The 19595-nt window shown below is 40.4% G+C and overlaps 2 protein-coding genes across 21 annotated transcripts in view; one reads left to right on the top strand and one right to left on the bottom strand.

Moving 5' to 3' along the window:
• The window catches only part of LOC310879827 (uncharacterized protein), a 225534-nt gene that overhangs the window by 119094 nt on the left and 86845 nt on the right, over positions 1–19595 (bottom strand). The window lies entirely within an intron of this gene.
• CDH5 (cadherin 5) overlaps positions 1–19595 on the top strand; it is a 33478-nt gene that overhangs the window by 2262 nt on the left and 11621 nt on the right. For 2 of the 4 annotated variants that reach the window (XM_083794680.1, XM_083794681.1), the window contains exon 2: positions 17609–17809. In XM_083794680.1, the coding sequence (XP_083650806.1) occupies positions 17621–17809 (189 nt within the window). In that variant the 5' untranslated portion in view covers positions 17609–17620. Of the gene's footprint in view, positions 1–12; positions 11708–17608; positions 17810–19595 lie in introns of those variants that run through there. The other 2 variants (XM_083794678.1, XM_083794679.1) reach the window with 2 other exon arrangements.

The following is a 19595-nucleotide window of genomic DNA, read 5'->3' as shown; positions in this document are numbered from 1 at the left end:
ACGGTATTTGCTGTCCTTCAGCTGTGAAGTTAACTGTAAAGATTTCTTACCTCCACCAAATATGCCTTCTAACGTTTTAAATGATTTATGAATTAACAGTGGACTGGCTATGAATTTAATACCTATCCACACCATCCTTTGGGCCTAATACTGATATCATATAAACCAAAATAAGTGTAGGCAACAGCAGAGCTGTTCACAGTTTACACTGTAAGAGGAAAATTTCTAAATTTCCTGGGCTATAGCACAACGTTCCCAGATCGCTTTTTTGTAGCTCTGTTCTGTAATATTTAGATTATGTTGCCAATGTTCATTCAATATGGAAAAAAGAAATTCTATTGCAAATTGCACCTGTAAACCATTTACAAAATGATTTCACCTGCTGTGTGGAGAGTTACAGGCTTGGTTTTGTTTCTAGCCAGCAGCTGTATGCTGGGCTATGACTTGACATGGTATGTTCCATCAAAAGGAGGGTTGCCCTTGGTATTTAAAAGGTGCTATGACTTGATCGTTAAAATGCCAAGAAGAGGTGAAAGCCACCACACATAGCAGCCATCTTTGGCATATCGCGCTTGCTAAGAGAGGTGCTTAGGGCTTACACAGAGAGTTTATATAAACACCTCACTGCCTTGCTCTCTGAAGTCTCAACCTTAGACTACCAGCTTTTACAGCCCCTGTTTACTTCCTTTAGAAGTTTCTTGAGCTCAGAGGTCCAAAATAAAACATTTTTTTTCTGACAAGGTGTTTCACAAACACTGGCTTGACACAAGAATTTGGTTGAAAAGGTTTATCTTTTCCTACAGACAGCATAGCAAGCCCCTGAGCTAACAAGTTTCCTGTACAGCTTGCAGAAACTAAGCATTTATGCATAAGAGATGAACTGATACTGCTTTTTGTGTAAGAATTCTAGTCTGCAGTAGTGGGGCTGTCAGTGTGCACAGCACCTTACAGTGCTGGTTGTCACGCTGTAACAAAGATAAAGGAAGGAAAGAAATAAAAGGAAAAAAGATATGGAAGAAGAAGAATTTCTGTGAGAAAATCTGTTCCATTCTCCGCTATTGAAAGCATTGAAAGTTGGTTGCTACTGCAGTTAATGAAGGTGTAGTTAATCAATGTATTCCTGCCTCCACTGATTATAAATCATCGTATCAGCATTTGTGAAAGCAGACGGTGTTATAGATGTTCATGTAGAAAAAAATATTAGACAAAAGCAAGGATACTCCAATGATTTACAAAAGGTTCTCATCTCGGGTTAATTTGTGCCTTGCAACAACACCCAATATACCAGAAACACGTTACAGAACTGCTGACTTGCAATTCATCTGAGGTATCGCCAGGAGTTACTTCTTAGCCATAAAAAAGGGTGACCATCAGGAGAAAGGGACACGGCTTTAATTTAGCATATAAAAGCCTTAAACTAGTGTAGTACACTACAGAACTGTATGTGAACTTACAAACAATACAACAAACGAATCCAAAAGCAAAAGATAAACTCAACAAATCATTCCTGCTTTGTCCACAAAACGGGTTTATTTTTGAGAGTGCTAGAGGTGTACTGCACTAAGAAATACTTCCCAGTGCCTTGCTCTTTAACGTAAGATCATAAAACTGTTTCTTAAACATTTTAAAGCAAATGCTGACTCTGAAAGTAAGCCACGAGACAGCTCTGTGCCATTCAGTAACCTGTAGCTTGCACAGAGCTATCGGCTGGATTCAGTGCTAAAGAGAAAGCTTAGACAAAGGAGGTTTCACCTAAACAGTTAACAGGTTTGTTCCCAAAGGAAAAGATGGATTTGTTTCATATCCTGCCTCTGCTGAATGAAACAGCTGAAAACAGGATATAGGTGAAAATCCCTGGTTATGGTTTAGAGGCTCCCCTGATTTATAGCTGTATGGAACAAAGGATTGCACTGCACATCCACAAATCACTGTTTCAATTAATATTTCAAATGAAAAATAGAAAAACTTCATTTTATTTTGGCCTGGTTACATGTTTACAGAACTACAAGCTTGTATCTGGCCAGATAATATTTTGTATTTTCTAAAAAGGTAGAGGTTCACAGAATAGAGATAATTGATTATTTCTAGCAACTGAGCTTTTTGTAAGTGATCTTAGTGGTTATTTTTGTCACTTGTCCATATTTCTTTTTTCCCTCAGGTTCTAGATGTTTAATTCAGAGGTTCAAGTGTTAGTGCCAAAGAGAAAATAAGAGGTTCTCTATTTGTGAGAAATTTGTTGAAAACAAAAATGGTTTGGCGCATTTTTTAAAACCAATGCCTTTCCTTTTGTTATCCTTGGATGTTTACAAATCAAAAATCCCCTCCAGTTTCGCACTGATACTGGTTTCCCTTCTACTTTAGAACACATCAAAGAGCGATTATTTGTGTAAACTGGAGTTCTGTTAGGACAAAGAGAGATGACCAGCTCACAGTCGCTACGGTAAAAGTTGGGTAAAAATTCCCCACACACACCTTTTAAAGCTGATCAGAATTCGAATTAGGAGAGCAGACCTTAGTACATCCCCAGCTGGATACTAGTTTGGCCCACAATGAGGATGAGTTAGCTTGATCCAGCTGCTGACTTCCCTTTTGTGCCCTACTGCATTCAAGAGGCCTCCTCAGGTACTGCAAACACAGGAGACAGAAGGCACTGGGGTACCACACGCAGTCATGATCAGGAGCCCCCATTTTCATTGCCGAGAACCTGGCAGGCATCCTGCTCAGGGCCTGTCCTCAGCCATGCCATAAGGGATCCAGGACCAGCCCCACTGCAGGCCCAGGAAACCCACCAGTAGGGCTAACGCTGGGACTGACGGTGTGCAAAATTAATGCACATCACTCACCACACACCTTCCACCTGCCTCCTGAATTCTGCAATGAGTCTGGTCTCAAAATACAAAAAGTTCAATAAAAATTTGCCAAGATCCAGTTTATGGTTCTTCCATACAGGGATGTAAGTTAGCCTTTTCATCCAGTAAGAGCCTGAGCTTCGCTCCTCTTAATATGAATTTCAGATCTGTCGATAAGCATGAAACAAGCTGTATGTTGCTTGTAAGATTTTGCTGAATATTTTATGTACACTCTCTCTGTAGCACACTATTGAGATGGATGCTATCTGTGCCTTGAGTCTGTTTTGTGTACACACTGCCATACACACCTGTTGGGCAGGCAGTGAGAAGACTTGGGGCCGTGTCCCCTTACGTGTTTAATTAAAGCCCACAAGCACTGGAAAGGCTCAAAAGCTCAGTGTTTTTCAGGGCAGGGCAAAGAGGGAAACTTATCCATCCCCTGCAGGTGTTTACACTGCCTGCTTCGGTCTTGGTACTCTGAGTGTAACCGAGATTTACAATCAGTAAACCACAGAGAGGCAAGCAGGTGGATGGACACTCTGGCAGACTTATCTCCAGACAAGTATTTTCGTGTTGAGAGAGAGAGCAAAACTGTCTTACAAAAGATTAGGAGCTACATGTGCAAGTGTTATCAAGCAACCTCCATAAAAGGGTCCAGAGTTGATAGTGAAAAATAACTGATTTTTCAGAGGAAAGACAAGTACGGTCACCTGGTACACAGTGCAGAAATTGCAGGACACCTTTCCAAAGGACAAGTGGAGTGGAAGGAGTATTCTTCTGCCGTAACATTGCTATCTCGAATGTCAGGAATGACACCTGAATAGAGCACCACCATAGTCAGAGGTAGACCAAAAGCAGACACCTTTTAAATTCAGCAGGGTTTTTCTTCATGATTCAAAATCCCAAAACAACAGCATTCTTGTCTCAGCCTAGCTGTCATCATAACTCTCCTGTTCCTATGGGATTTTGCAACCATCTTTTGCCAAAACTTGAGGAGCAAAGGCCCTCTGTTTCCATTACACCTTCCTTTAAAAAGCCCACTGTCAGCCTTCACCAATGAGCAGCAACCCTCCTGGCCCTGCAACATCAGGAGGAGTCCTCCTGCCACCTGGTGACGTTCATCCGACGCAAGGTGCGTTATCTGCAGCTCGCACGGGCCCTTGTCCTCATTATGTAGGACAGTATAAAGGGAAATTCCACTTCCACAGTATGTCTGGAGGATACAGTCACATTCCTTCTGCTGTCTTTGTCCACATTTCTGAGCAATGCCTTGGTAGGATCAGTCTTCCTTTTCCCCTTCCTTTCATGATGCTATCTGTTATGAATTTGTGGTCTGGAAATCCTCTCTAGGAGTGCAAAGTGTACCTTAAAACATTCTGCTTGAGAAGACTAAGGGCCTAATGCTGCTGTCCTGCGAATGATAGGAAATCCTGCCATTGATGGGAATTGTTCCTGTGTTAGGTTTAGCTTCACAGACGGTCTCGACTGGCACAGAGCGTTAGGTTAGCCTCCCCCTTCTTTTTGTGGGGTACTTCCTTCCCCCTCCTCCAGTCCTACACCTGAATTCAGAGATTTGCAGTATCTGACTGGATTTTATTGTCACTGTCTTTCAAGATAAGTAAGATTTGTCTGCAAGAGAACCAGCTTACTCACATTAGGGTGAGGCCCACCAATCCTTACTACTAAGGTTTCATTTTTTTTTCCACCACCTAATCTATGAATCCAAACCTACAATTAAATAGTATATACTGCCTATTTGTTCAGTTCTGTTAGTGATAGGGGGTTTTATGCTGTCATTAAAACGTAAACAAATATTGCTACACTGTGCATATTTTAGTGTCATCCAGATGCACTCCAGCTAAAAGACGTATCCACATGGAAACTGAGAAGCAAGACAGAAAGCAGAGAGTACAAAAAGCAAGGATGGGTTCATTATACAAAGATGATAATGGGGACAAACACACTTGCTTCGTCCACTCGATTTGCCAGCAGCGGCCTTGGTAGAAGTTTAGGATTAGTATTGTTGCATTGTCCAGTAACTGCACTTGGAGATGACTTAAGCTTCCAACAGGAAGAAAGAGACACATTTCTCTTTGGAATACATTGTGTCATTTTCCTGCTGTGAAATGGTGAGCTTTATTACCTGCCTTTTATGGATTGGTCTTCAGCTTCCTTAAATGAAGAGGAAGGCTTCATTCATATAAGAAAAGCGTTTTCGGTAGTCACGATGAAAATACGAGCAGTAGGGAAAATAAACGTTCCACTTAGGTAGCCACTAACTGAGAGTCAGAGTTCCCACCTCAGCTTAAGCAGTATCTCCAGCTGTGCTTCAGCTTCAGACAGCAAACCCACAAAGCACAGCTCTGCTGGGAACAAGAGCTTCCCAAGCAGTCAGGCTGCTTTAAAGCCCTTTGCTCCCGGGGGTGCTCACCACATCAAGCCCCAGCGGGGGGCTCCATCACCACCACGGGTCCCGCTGGCAAAGACCTGGGCACAGAAAACTCCCTGGGTCAGCCAGGTGAAAGCCCCCCGCTCTCACTTTTATCACTTTCACAAAGACCCCTTATCAGGTGTAAACAACAGCACCCCCTGCCCTGAAACAAGGCCACTCCTGCCCTCACATCTTACATGCTGACCCAGCGCCTACCACAGCTGCCGTTTGTTTCAAGAAGGAAGCTCGGCTTAGGTGGGGGTTTTCCTCATTGCCTCTGGACTGGGGTTGTGAAATTCATTAGATTAATGACCTACTTAAGCCGGTGCAGAGATAATGGAGCAAAACACAACACTGTGTTAAATCACAGCAACTTCCACATGGAAACGAAACCTTAGGGAAAACAGTCTAGCTCTGAAGTCTGTCATAAAACTTACAACAGCTTTCCTCATCTCTTGAAGCTTCCCTGTGTCTGAGGACTGAATTTCCAGGCTTTCCAGCTTCACTTCATCAGCATTGTAAGCTGGAAATCTGCTTCCCTAGTTTTATTTTGATTCGAAACTGAGATTTTCCTGACTCCAAAAGCTAAGCTGTAAGTAGCTGTAAGTAAAAATATTGAAAGGCTCGTTGTAAATTCATAAAAGTAGCAATAATATCATCTGTATCATCTCACAACACACGGAGAGCATAACAATGGAAATGTTCCAGGAAAAGGCTGTAACTATAAGGGTTGGCAGAAAAGGTCTTGAAGTTAATTAAGCCTGGTCTGGCAGTCTAGTTGAATAAGGGCAGGAAATAGAGAAGAATGAACTGACATTTGAATTGGACATTTTAAAAGGGGGAAAAATACTGAATACTAATAACCAAACAAAACAGATCCAGACACACCCTGTTTTTCTAGCCTCTTGCCCAGCCAGAAAATTAGATTTATCTATACGTATATGCTTTATCTGCCAAAACAATAAGTTTCAGAGGAAGTGCCAATGCATTAAGTTACTCAGTAAAATAATCTGGACATGGGAATCAGAACACACATACAGCTGAACATACTTTCTCTGCTTCGGAGTACTGTTAGCACAATAAATACCCATTACTGAGACCTACACATGATGCTTGTGCTAGAGACAGATACTTTTGCTCCCAAGCTTCTGTTAAAGGAAATGTCAAAAAAAAAAAATCTTATCTGCAGCAAACACAGCTACATTGTAGTTTAAAAAATATATATTTATTGCATACAGTTCCTCAAAGGATGGGGACTTTTCCTTAATCAAAGCTACTCAGTTGGAGCTCTGTGCTTGGAAGCCTCTGTGATACTAAAGCTTTATCTGGAAACAAAGGGGAAGTGGAAAAAGCTTTATAATATATTATTCTCAGAGAGCACCTTATTTTTTTTTTTTAGCTTGGACAAACTCTTAAGCATTTAGTGACAGCTCCAGCTGAACTCTGTGTACAGCAGAGCTAGCCAGGGGGCAGCATCAAAACAGATCAATTCTGAACTGTGCGTACCATTTATTGTAGGAAACAAAGCTTCTGGTTAGAGATGCCTGAGAAATCTTCTTAGCAATTCCAAACACCTCCAATATAACAGAACTGTTCCACCTCTGCATGGGGATAACCAAATAATTACTGGAGGATTCCTCTGTCCCCCTCTCACCCAGAGCCCCACTCCCCAATGTCAAACGATGCAGTCGAAGTGTGGGAGCTGCTGAGGATGGGGAAGGCTCGGTGCTGAGACACCTGCCTCTCCGCCTGTCCTGCCAGAGCTGCCGCAGCCTGGGCTACAGAAACATTAACCGGCTGAAAGAAAGCAGGGAAGGGGCTGGCTCTACAGCCACTGCAGGTACTGCCAACAAGACTGACAGAGACCCGGTCATTCTTCCGTGTCAGTCAGACCCTTCTCAGGAACGAGTACACCTGACTACAAGAGCATCATCAAAAACACTTATTGCACACACGGAAGAGAACAGGTTCTTCGCCTGTCCATAACACTGGCACTTCATTTCCATTCATTTCCATTTCCAGCATTTGTCCTTAGCAATAATTAATCTAGATGGGAAAGATTTTCCTCTAAGCTTTCTATTTCGGACAAAGAATTCACAGGGAAAAAATGTTTGCTCCTCCAAATTCTGCATGCAAGGTTTATTCCACTCATCTTATTAGCTCATTTCAGAACAGAAGGGCTGTATTTAATGCAAAGTAAACCCCTCGAAATAGTTCAGATTTCAACAGCATTTGGCAACTGTCATCAAAAGACATGTGGCCAAGAACAAATCTTCTGTCATTTAATTGTTAGTTTCATCCCTGCAACATCTGGAAAGAAAAGAAATCATATTACTCATAGGTCCTACGAGCTTGCTGATTTAAAGAAATGGAACCTTCCAAATCACTAAAGCACACAGATCTATGTGACACGATGACGAGGTGGTAATACCCCGTACCAGAATCCAAACTCCACCTCTGGGCTTGAACACACCCACTAAACACCAGAATACTTCTGCTCCTTAGGAGTCATTCAACCCTCATATATGTGCATCCAAGGCTCAGGAGCTGTACAGAGATGTAGGAGGCTTATGACCTTAAACTCAATGCTGTCCATGCTATCAACTCGTAACAGAAAGCCAAAATCTTCTGTTTATGACACTATATTCATTAGTTATGAAGTGTCACAAATTGGCTTAATAATCTTCCGTTTGATCACAAACGAGCATCAAAAGAGTTTAACAACTCTGGTTATAGTGGACATTTAAAGTAGGCCCTCTGCTAAGCCCACCTTATCCCTTGTTGCATTTTGTACTAACATGTTTGTACGTGAACTGAAAGACTTCATGCATGGAAAGACAGGACAATACCACTTGCTGCTTATTTAAAGCACAATAATCCAATTTGTTGTCACTTCAGAGAAGGCATCTGTTGTAAAGCATTATATGACTACAGCAGCACGTCCATCGTAAGAACTCTTAAGCAGCACCAGACCAGAAGTACTTCAGTGTTTCATCTATCAGTTCAGTTTCAAATTGGTTCTCTCTCAAGTATCTCTACAGCCTCTGTGATGACAAATAATATTGCTGTGAAAAATGAGTAGAGACACTGATTCTGCACCTGGCATGATACATGATCTGCATGCTGAGAGCGTAAAATGAGAAAGATTCTTAAAACTCACCTAATGATTCAGTGTGGCTATAACACACCTTCACGAGTATTTGTCTCCTGGGAGAGGTAGAAGGCCACCAGTTTTACTGAGGCTGGTGGATTACTTTCTAAACATACCTGGATGCTTATATAAAAGGAAACCAGTCATCCATTAAAATGACAATTGTACAGCATAACTGATCTGGGTGGAAGAGCAAAAACTAGTCAGACTACTAGAGTAGTTGCAACTGCTCATTTTAATGCTTTCAAAGTATTGTTTTGCTTCCATCACAAATGCCATCCTCACCAAACAACCTGCGTTTAAATAATGCACCACTGTCATGTCAACAGCTGAAGTGATTCAAGAATTATTCATTTACTCCAAAAATAATGCTTTCTCAAAGTTCATGGGGAGACCAGCCCACTAATTAAAACATGCACTTAATTTGCTTTTCAGTTATCAGATTTGCAAGTAAGAAACTCAGATTAAAAACGTATTACCAGAGATTGACAGAAAAATGATTTAGTTCAAGATTGGAACAGGAATCAAAGCATCTGCACATGAATCACAGAAGTAGTCCCTCTTGGTTTGATAACTTTACTGTGTAAGATTTTTGGCGTGCCACATATGAAGGAAAAAAAACAGCCTACTCCTGGCCTATGTGGAAGTTGCCAGATTTCATATATACTACACAGGTACATAAAAATACAGTCACATGTTTTCTTAGATCATGTATGGGATTCATTTCCACAAACAGAAATGTCTCAGATACATGGAGGTATCTAAATGATGCTATCCATAAAAGGCTGCCATTCCCTAAAGAACACAGAACAACTGGGCACAAATTATCAGCCCATCTCTTCCAAATTGACCCAGAAAAGGGGATTGTTTGAGGTTTCCTAGAATTCTAACAGAAACCCAATTCAGAGCTCATTCAAAGTGTGTGTGTGACATGCAGATAGGTACATCAAGATCTAAGCCAAACAAATTTAAATTAAAAAAAAAAAAAGCTTTTCTAGATTTTAGAAACAGTATGAATTATGGCCCAAGTATCTCTAGGAGATACCTTATCATTTAAATTCCCTTGAGGTTTGCTATTCTTTGTTCTTTGTTCTTACTGAAGAGAGAAATCACCAAACCTTAGTACCTGCTATCAATCGTGTCTACAGTGGCCTGTTCTACACCTCATTACAGTCAAGAGCCACATGCAAAAACAAACGAGTTCCTATCCCAGCTGGGAGCATGTCATTACTCCGTCACTGCAGCTGCTATCCAGGGACCAGCTGGCAGAGAAACAGACACCAGCTCTCCAAAAGACTCTTATGCACCTAGAGAAGTCCAGCCAACATTGATGAGCACAAAACACAGTGTCTCCTGCCTGCTGTAACGGCTGACTGCTTCTGTAGTACTGCACTGTTCACAGACCAAAGTAAGCAAAGGCTCCTATAGGCTGTTCTTTTCCCGCTCACGCTGGCATTTTTGTTTTTGTTAATCTAGCCAGCTAAAATATTATCGGGCACATCACTGATGTAAAACCAACTCCAGTACAGTCAGAATTTACAGACGCAGGATCAGATCCTACCTGACTCATCTTGCTTCTCCTTCAGGTCTGTGATGAGGTGACATTTAGCAAACGAAATGCAAACCTATACATCCCTTTTCCAAAAAAGCTTCCTGGCAAGGAACAAAGGAGAACTTTGAGACCCCTTATAACTTTCTTCCTCATTCATTTCTCTAAAATCATTCTCTTTACAGCAAATGTCCTCTTAGACCACACATTTGTTATTTTCAGTTCGTATTTGCCTGCGTGACTCACTCAGCCTGTTCACATAGCCACTGGCAGTATTTCCTGCAGCTCTTTAATCCTGGAGTCAGCAAGTCACTTGCTGAAATGCAAGCAGGGGAGTCAGGAAGCTCTGGGAAGACATTACTGTAGGTTTCGTTACCTCTTTTCCCCATCTTCAGTGCATGGGCATTCTCTCACTAGCTTGGACAGTAGCTTTGTTGCCAAACCAGTGCTTGCCTCCCCATTTTTATCCAGCTCCATAGCAGAAACCACAGGAAGACTGGGAGTCCTATCTGGCTGCCTGCTTTCCACCACTCTGTGTGGTGTCCTTTACTTGCCAGAGCAGGGAAACCTTTCTTGTTGACTCTGCTGTCCATTCAGGAGCGGAGCATTGGGCTCTCCATCTAATCAAAAGCAATGAATCTTCAACATACACACAGTAATTTATAGTTCCTTTATAAACAAATTTCTTAATTTATGAAAGAATTACCTGTCCTGGCTGAGGACTCCATCCAACCATCAGAGGAAGTTTTATTTTTTATCATCCAGGAGAGAATTTTTTGGTAAATTAAACTGATAGGGGAAAAAATCATTGACATGTTTTCCCCAGACCTACCAGAAACTTAGAGCTAAAATCAGAAAGAACTTCCAGGTTAGAATTATTTTTTTTTTCCCTGGAATATGAGGAGGCAAAACAGGAGCCAAAATCAGAAGTGCTGAGTTATCTCTTCAGCTATATTGAGATACGGTGCTGCATCATCAACACCAACAACTGACCTATAACAAAACCACACAGCAGTGCCCTCACAATACTGAGTGACATCTGTTTTTTCTTAAAGTAGCACATTTAGTTAAGATACTGCTGGAGTAGTTTTTCATTCAAAGGTACTATCACAAGTATAAAATGTCATTTTATCATCAGTTTTCAGGCAGGCATTTGCACTCCAGATGGTTTAGTCATCATAGTAGCTATTTACTCAAAGGTACTATCATGCATATAAAGAGTCATTTTATCATCAGTTTTCGGGTAGGCATTTGCACTCCAGACTGTTTAGTCATCAGTGGAAGGCACTTCTCAGATGCATAAAGACGACAGAAGGACAATCAAAAATATAATACTAGGTAGTTGGGCACTATGCACATTTAAATCAGTTCAATAATCTGGAAACCAAAAAGCAGCACAGTGATCTCAGGAACGACCTGTTTTGAAATGAATCATTGTATATTGTTGAGAACAGGACACATGACAGCTTTAATCAGAAATAAGAGAAACGCTGAGTAACCATCCAGAAAAAAATTATATTTGAAAGAGCAACACAAAATGATTGCTCCAAGTCAAATGTTGCACAATTTACTCAGTTTTTTTCAGTGATGTTACTACAGTTTGAAGGTCTACCATAGTTCCCATTCTCACTGAACTCCCTATGTACTATTCTCACATTGTAAGATCAAGGGAGCAAAGGAAGACTGCATTTTTGCAAGTTAGATGCCAATCAGAAACTGCAGCGCAGGTAACAATTATATCTATGTGATTACTTTGCTGCCTTGTCTCTCTGGGTTTGTTAGAAGCTGGTTAGAGCAATGTTGTCTAATTATGAGATGAAAAAATTGGGAGAAAAAAATCCGAGACGGTTGTTACTCCTGACCCCTGTCCACCATCAGGAGATAGCAAAAACATTTAAGTCCTCTGTGCTTCAAATGTACCTTTTGAAAGGGATATAGCTTTTCATCTAGCTGCAGTACTTTTCACAGAGAACTGAGGAGGCTTTATCGATTCATGTTTGCACAGCCAGTTAAGGTACCTGAAATGTAGCGTTAGGTACTGCTAGAGCTACTTTCTTTTAATGTTTTGTCTGCTTACCAAAAATGCTCCTTCTGCAAAGCAAGCTAAGTATGCATTAAGCTATAGGCAATGCAAAAAAATACATAATTTATCCCTCTAAGGTTTAATAGATTACCTTTCTGTTTCTCTTTGCTTATGTATTCACACATTTACCTTTGGTCTTAAACATTAGACAGAAATTAACGGTAAAAGTGGATCCTGTAAGGCAGTGTTCTTTTGTTAGTTGACACTGGGTCAGATTCTGCTCTCATTGACTCCAGCGTGGCTTCATTAAGCATAGGAATTTTAGAAGTGTTTAGATGATGTAACAAAGTAAAATTTTTGCATCTGAAAAAAATCTAAGTTTGAAGTGTTGCATACTCTGTGTTGCTGGGTTTAATCCAGTGCAAATTTAACAGATTTTTTTCACACAGAGCTATTTAGGAACATGAATGGGGAGCGGCACAGAGGAAGGGGAAAGACAAATGAAAATACTTATGAGAATACTAAAACTAAAGCTACCCAAAGTCAACTTCTCTAGTAAAACTTCTGTCAAGAAAATTTTCTTAGGCCTACAAGTATCAAGATACCAGAAGATATTCGGCACAGATCCCTTGGGTGGCAAGCCTGCCATGTAGTGAGGAAAACTTGAAGTATTTCAGATCTAATAAGCAATCATTTTCCAGTGAGACTTTTACACTTTTTAACTTTTTACATCAATGTCGCTCACACGGGGTGCTCTGCTGTGGACCTTAAGGCGCTTGCAGTTCTCGCAAGCCAATTCTTCCTCCCCAGCCACCCTGTTCAGCACCCAGAGCCCGCACCCGCATGGAGCCCCCGAGGGCAGCGCGGGCCCTTGCTGCGCGCCGGCCCCCATGGCCACAGCCTCCTGAGAAAGGGCAGCCGATGCACGATGAGAGGGCAGAGCCCACTGACACAGCTGTCGGGCCACACGTGGGGACATGGACAGCCAAAAAGCCCCAGAACATTCAGCCAGGCCGGGAGGGCCCTGCCCCACCATCCCACAGGCCTGGCAGCCCCAGCAAGGGCAGCCCAAGATGGGCCAAACGCCTTCCTTCGGGCTCTCCATTTCTCACACCTGACTGAACACGGAATTTCAGATATTTAGTATTCCCTGCATTTACATTGCTGCAGGCATGACAGCTGAGGTTTGACTAACAACCAGAAACGGCAAAATTTCCAGTACTACGGAACGGAATATATTCTATCCTGTATTGTTCATTTATCAGTAATTTTGTTAATTTTTTCCGCCTTGATGAAACTCTCATTTTTGCAAGTGAGTTTTCATTTGCATTTGTATTGTTCAGATTCCAACCAAGATACTGTTAGCAAAAGCAATCATTAAGTTTCCAGCTCAATAATCAATAATCCTTTAGTTTCCATCTTTTCTGAAAATCGGTATGCAAATTACTTGAACAATATTGACAAATTCCTTTTAAGATGTATTACAGGAGATCAGGAAGTACTTGTTTCTTTTCTGATATATAATAGTCACTTCTAAACAAATTTCTCCTTCAGGAAATTCCTTATCACTATTTCTATCTTGCCTGGAATCAGCTTCAAATGCTATAAACAGAAATTCTCTAAGACTAGTACAAGATTTTAATCTGATCAACACACCATTTCAGCTACAACTGTCTGCTTACTTATCAAAGTCTCCATACAGAGACCTGGCGTTAACTCCTACTTAACATGCAAGCATAGAACAAGTTTCTTTAGTAACCAAACTAACCTCACATAAGCAGCCACATATATTTTAAAGAGAAAATTACACCAACTAAGAGGCAAATACCACAAAGAAAAACGAATGTTCATACGAATATTTCATCAAATGTGTTTTCATTACATGGACACTTTATTTGTATTTGCTGCTCATCAAACTTACACTTGATTACTTATGAAAACAACTCATAAGATGCAAACTTTTAATTAGTACAGTATTGTCTGCATCTCCACCTGATATCTTTTTTAATAATTACTCCCAATCTGCAAATAAAAACTATACCATATGAGCCATGTGTCCCACAAATCAGTTTGAATACCAAAATTTCTCAGTTAACTGTCTATAGTACCCTGCAGACCAAGAGTTATTTGCTGAAATAATTCAACACATAAAATGAATAATGTTGGTGGAAAAAAACATCATTTGCTGAAAGAAAATTTAAGAGCATACCAAGAAGCTTAGCTATTTGAATAATCCATTCCCCTCCTAGCTTTAAGGAACATTTATGGCCCCTGCTTAAAGTGAAAAAAAAAAAAAAAAAAGTTTGAATTATTGGTCTAATCAGTTAGAGACAGAAGGGTAACTGGAGACTGTGTGTTAAGGCAGACCTGCAATGGGACCTCATGTCAGCAAGGCAGGGAAAGGCACACGTGGGAGAGCTCAGTCACAGCGCAAACTGTGCTGTCCTCTTCTCCAGAAGTGTGGCCACGAGGGTCATCACTTCAAAGGGTGCTGCTTATTTGCCTTTCTCAGTCCTGGCAGCCACAGTGAATGTGAAATGAAATGAAAATCTGATCCTTGCATGTCATCCACCTGTCATCCATCCTAAATTTTCTTGCCTCTGACTCTATGGGACTGCATTCCCCTGCTCAGGCATGGGAATCTCTCTCTTCTGCCGCTACCTCTGCCATTTCAAATGAGATCTGCTGCTGGAAAAGAAAACTATCATGGTCAGAAAAAGACAGAGCATTTAGTAAAGCCTGTCAAGAGCTAACAGCCATGGAACGTGGCCTTCACACCAGGACGGTGCCCTTATCCAGTTACTGCTCGGCAGGGTCCTGCTTCTGAAGTGTTTGTACACGCTGCCAAAGAAGGGTATTCTTAAATACTGTGATGAATTCAATTACGGATTCGACAGCAACAGAGGCTTCCAGCTGCAGAACGGAAAACTGGCACAGTATCACAGAGGAACTCCTCTCGGAGTCAGACTGTCCTATGGAGTCATACGCATCAAACGCCCCTAGGAAGGACAGCATGCACAGTGCTCAAGAGTGCAGTGTGGCTTCTACCAAAATACGACATGCTGAAAGATGCCAAAGATGAAGCAGGAGTCACTTTCTGCAAGAGGCTCTTCCATCTCAGTCTGTGTGACACGCAGTGCATACAAGAGGGCAGACCCGAACTCCATCAAGTTGCTTACAAAGGGACCTTTGCCTTACAAAGGATGCTGGACAAGTACTAACAGGCTGCCCAGTAAGGGGAAGTGAAACCACCTTAAAGTGTGAGAACATGAAGACAGGTCAGCCGAGTGGAAGGGGTAGCTTAAGTTTCGGCTGAAACGTGCATCTATTTAAAAGATCCAGCCTAATGCAGAGAGGTTATAAAAGGCCTCCAATTAAAACAGCGGGTTGCAGATATTATTACCACAATAGTATCACAGTACTACCACAGTAGTATCAAACACAAGCCCAAGGGACATCTTAGCCTTCTCACTCGTGCTTTCTGTATCGATAGCCAAGCTTTCAAACAAGGCTTGAACTGTGAAACACATACAGACTATCTACTTCAAAGGAGAGCTGGATCCTCAGGCGTAGTCAGGATATTACCACAGTCCCAGAGCTCCTAGATAGGTAACTGCACGCTCATTATGAATTTGAGCCTTCAATTTCTGATAAGCAGTGCCCCTACACGAGGGTAGAAGGGGTCCTGCAGTTGCTGTTGCTGGTAATCCTTCTCAGCACCAGCTGAAGTCCGACCTGAGGGCATGGCAGGTTCTGAACCAGTGAAAAGAGAGGCACCACTAGGAAAAGATAATAGGGAAGACACAAAACTTCTTACAAAGCAGATCCATACAGAGACCAGTATGCGTTAATGGAGATTTGACTATTTAAGCTAAAAATGCTTTCTGCGAGGATATTTGTAGATGCATCAATCACAGTGAAATGCATGGCAGCTTAAGTGGGCAGTGCTGTCCTCAGTTTCCCCAACCAACCTCTTCCCTACAGCAATTCAGGGGATCCCCACTGGACCATAGCAACAAGAGGAAATGACAGTTCAAACACTGCAGTCTGTTTTTCCAAAACTATGGTCTGTAGTAGCTGACATTAACCAACTGGTTTTCCTTTGGTTACTGTGTTTTATAATTTTATGAATGAAAGACAGATCACAGCAGAATCATACTCAATGCCTTACAGCTCTAGTTGTAGAATATTTGTGTGAACAAATCAAACAAAGCAAAACAACTCAATCTTACTCATTTTCCTTAAAAAAAGAAAAAAAATCAAAGCTAAAGTAAGTGCATAGAATGCAAAGAGCCAGCTGAATCAAAAAAGTGTTATGTAACTCCCCCCCAAAAAGTACAAAGCACAGCTTGGCTATTAAAAAGCAGCTTCAAAGCCAGCCCATTTAGTCATTTCCTACACATTCACAAAAGAAGGAATGATCTGCAGATCATGTACAACAGTGTAGAAGAGAGCAAAGCAAAATTTCATGGTAAATAAAATGTTTTTACTGACAACGATGCTACACTGCAAGATAACATTGATTACCTAGTTACCAAAGAGTAATTAGGAAAATGTCTCAACAAATCCTGCCCAAAATATTAACCTTGCATCTATGAACCTGTGCGATGTCAACTTCTCTATCACAATTGTTTTATTTTTGATGTACACACTGACAGCTCCTAAAAGCTAATAGAAAGTCATTTATGTGTAATTTAAAGTTTGATTATTTGAGTGTTAAATTTCCCTGACAGTGCTTTATACTGCAAAGGGAAAATTTAGTGGAAAAATTAATCAACTCTTCCACATCAAATGAACTTCTCAATCTGGCATGAAAGTCAGGCCTAAGTTTGCTAATATTAACATACAAGGTAAAAAAAAAAAAAGGTTTTACCTGAAGATAAGTTAATGAATTATCCTTTCGTATATGTTAAAATCTGAGAATAAGAGATAAAGGAACTTTATATATGCCTTCACACATTTCAAAAGACAAGGAATTGAATCAATAAACAAGCTCTCTGAGCAAGATAATTTGCTACACTGTACTTGGAATTGATTGAAAATTCCATATGAATCATTTTTTTCCGTTAAAAAAAAAAAAGTTGTATTTTAAATCAATATTTTCCATATGAAGATACTGACTACAGTATATTTTGTGTCAGGCCAAGTCAAAACATTGCATTTTAGTTTGTCAAGCTCTACCATTTCATTTCAAGTTGAGTTAACATAAACTTTGATCTGATTCAGCCTTGGTGTTGCCTCCCATGGCTGCTCTCTCCCATGAGCTATGATCTGCAGCTGAACTACACCTTCCGTGATGCACAAAGGGTAATCTTTGCTGCTGATCCTTCTTTTCAGATTAGCTCAAGTGGATGCTGAGCTTTATGCTAGCTTTAAAAACTTGAACATTTTTTACTTAATTCAAATACTTTAAGTGGTTTCTACAGTTGCCACTGTTTTGTGCCTGATATTTAAATTTTTGATTCTAAGGCAGATGTAAAGAAATACAGAGAGTAATCAAACTTTCCTCTAGGAGAAAATCACATTTGCACCTTTGTGTGCTCTCTCTGATTAATCTGATTCTGTTGTTATTTACACAGTTTTCATACTTTATATTACTTCCTAGGCTCAGAAGAAGATGAAGAAGCTTATTCTGCTTTTGTCATTGTTCTTGGCTCCAGCATTTGCCTACAAAGAAAGTCAGAAAACGAAACAAAACTTTTCTTCAAACAATACCAGTCATAAACGACTTAAGAGAGACTGGATATGGAACCAAATGCATATCAAAGAAGAGATTGATACGCCATTACCACACCATGTTGGCAAGGTAAATAGGGCTGTTAGCAATGAATAATTAGAAATGCAGGCAGCAGATGAGTATCTGGAGAAGAATTACTTGTTTGCAGTTTAGGCAGAATTCGCGGGGAAAAAAAGGAAACAGAAGTCAAACTTAATGCTGATGTAATAACCTGTTACAATCTTAAAATGGGCACAGAGTAAATCAAGAATAATGTCAAAGGGATTCTAATTCTTTTGAAGAATACAAACAAATTTTAGAGAATGACAAGTATGGAGCACCCACAGTGAAGAAAGAACTGCATTGCATGCAGGTGCACAGTTAGGAAGGAAGTCTGGCAGCTGATATACGTTGATATTTTAATAGTAGCTTAAGATTCTCTCTTTCAAAAACCTGGGCGATCAGCTAATAAAAACGTACGTGTTAAAAAACATATAGTTTACGTCCCCCAGCTTGGAAAAAAAAAACTGAAGTGCTGTTTAGGAGTATTGTTACACAATCAAAAAATTTGTTTCACAAAGTGAAGGAAAATAATTTTTAAAAATAATAACAAGCATTGACCTGCCTGAAAATTTGTTTTCTTCAGGGCAGTGCTCATAAAATCCTATGATTAACTGCGCATCACCCAAAGTTCTCCCAATCTAGTCTACCAAATTGAACTACTTTGACACTTTTCAGATAAATGCAGTTCTACATTTTCCTCCCATGTACAACAATCAGCATCTGTCAAGGCTGTTTCGGTAAAGTGAAACAGACCTTTCTGGATCAGTGCTGCTCACTGGCAGAAAGCACGAGAGAGAGAGAAAAGAGGCCATAGGGTACTCTCAGTGAACACTGGGTATCTCTGTTTCATTTCAGACCAATTCAGTAGCAGATTGAGGAGAACGCTTTTATTCCTGGAGCTGTCCTAAATAAGAGTAATTCACTTTGTACTGTGCTCTGTGGTCTTTCAACAGTGGAATGCTTCTGATTACTTTTGCAATATCTGTGTTCAGTGCATTGCATTTGCAGGATTGAACACTTGATAAACCCCTTTTAAAAGGCCACAGCAGCAGCACAGCAGAACTGAGTGACAGCTGCAGGAATATGCTGCTATGTTTGGATTTTATCTTTCTTGACCTTGGAGCCTTCCCTTTGTACGTTCACTCTCAGTTTTAGCAAAGGCAATCTTGAAATTCTATACCTTTTACACCAAATAAATAAACAAAATCTGAGAAAGAAGGCGCAGACTATACTATCTTTGAGACAAGGGTGAGGTTATTTCTCCTCTTACATCTCCAGAGTTGCAAGCTGTTCTACAGCAGCACCAGCAGTCACAAGCATGATTAAGTATGTGGAACGAGGAAAGAAAATTTTAATAACACATTTCAAAATAGAAAACATAAATAAAAGAATGTTCAACAGTAAATGACAACTATAGGATAAATAAAATCCTGAATACCAAACAGCTGCAATTTATGATAACATCAGTAACAAAAGACTAGAAATTCTTGGTCAAACCCAGCAATTACTGATAAATAGCTTGCTGAAATAATAATGCTGATATAGTGCACAGAAAACTGTGGTTTAAACCTGCCAGTAGTATACTTAGAGGGGTAAAGGTATGGAAAGGGAAGAATCGTCAGATCATCTCCCGATTAAATAAAATAATGTGCAAAAACACTTAGAATTGGATTAAATTACATATAAAAACTGATTAATGTTTATTCCTTTTATCCCATCCGTTTTTTTCATAGCATATGATCTTAGATTTTAAACTCTGTGGAGTGCAAATTTAATCTTGCTGTCATAGCCTTGACTCTAAAGACTAACTACG

Source organism: Anser anser, assembly GCF_964211835.1.
Source record: "Anser anser genome assembly, chromosome: 11".
NCBI lineage: Eukaryota > Metazoa > Chordata > Aves > Anseriformes > Anatidae > Anser > Anser anser.
This window is presented reverse-complemented; position numbering and strand designations above follow the sequence as displayed.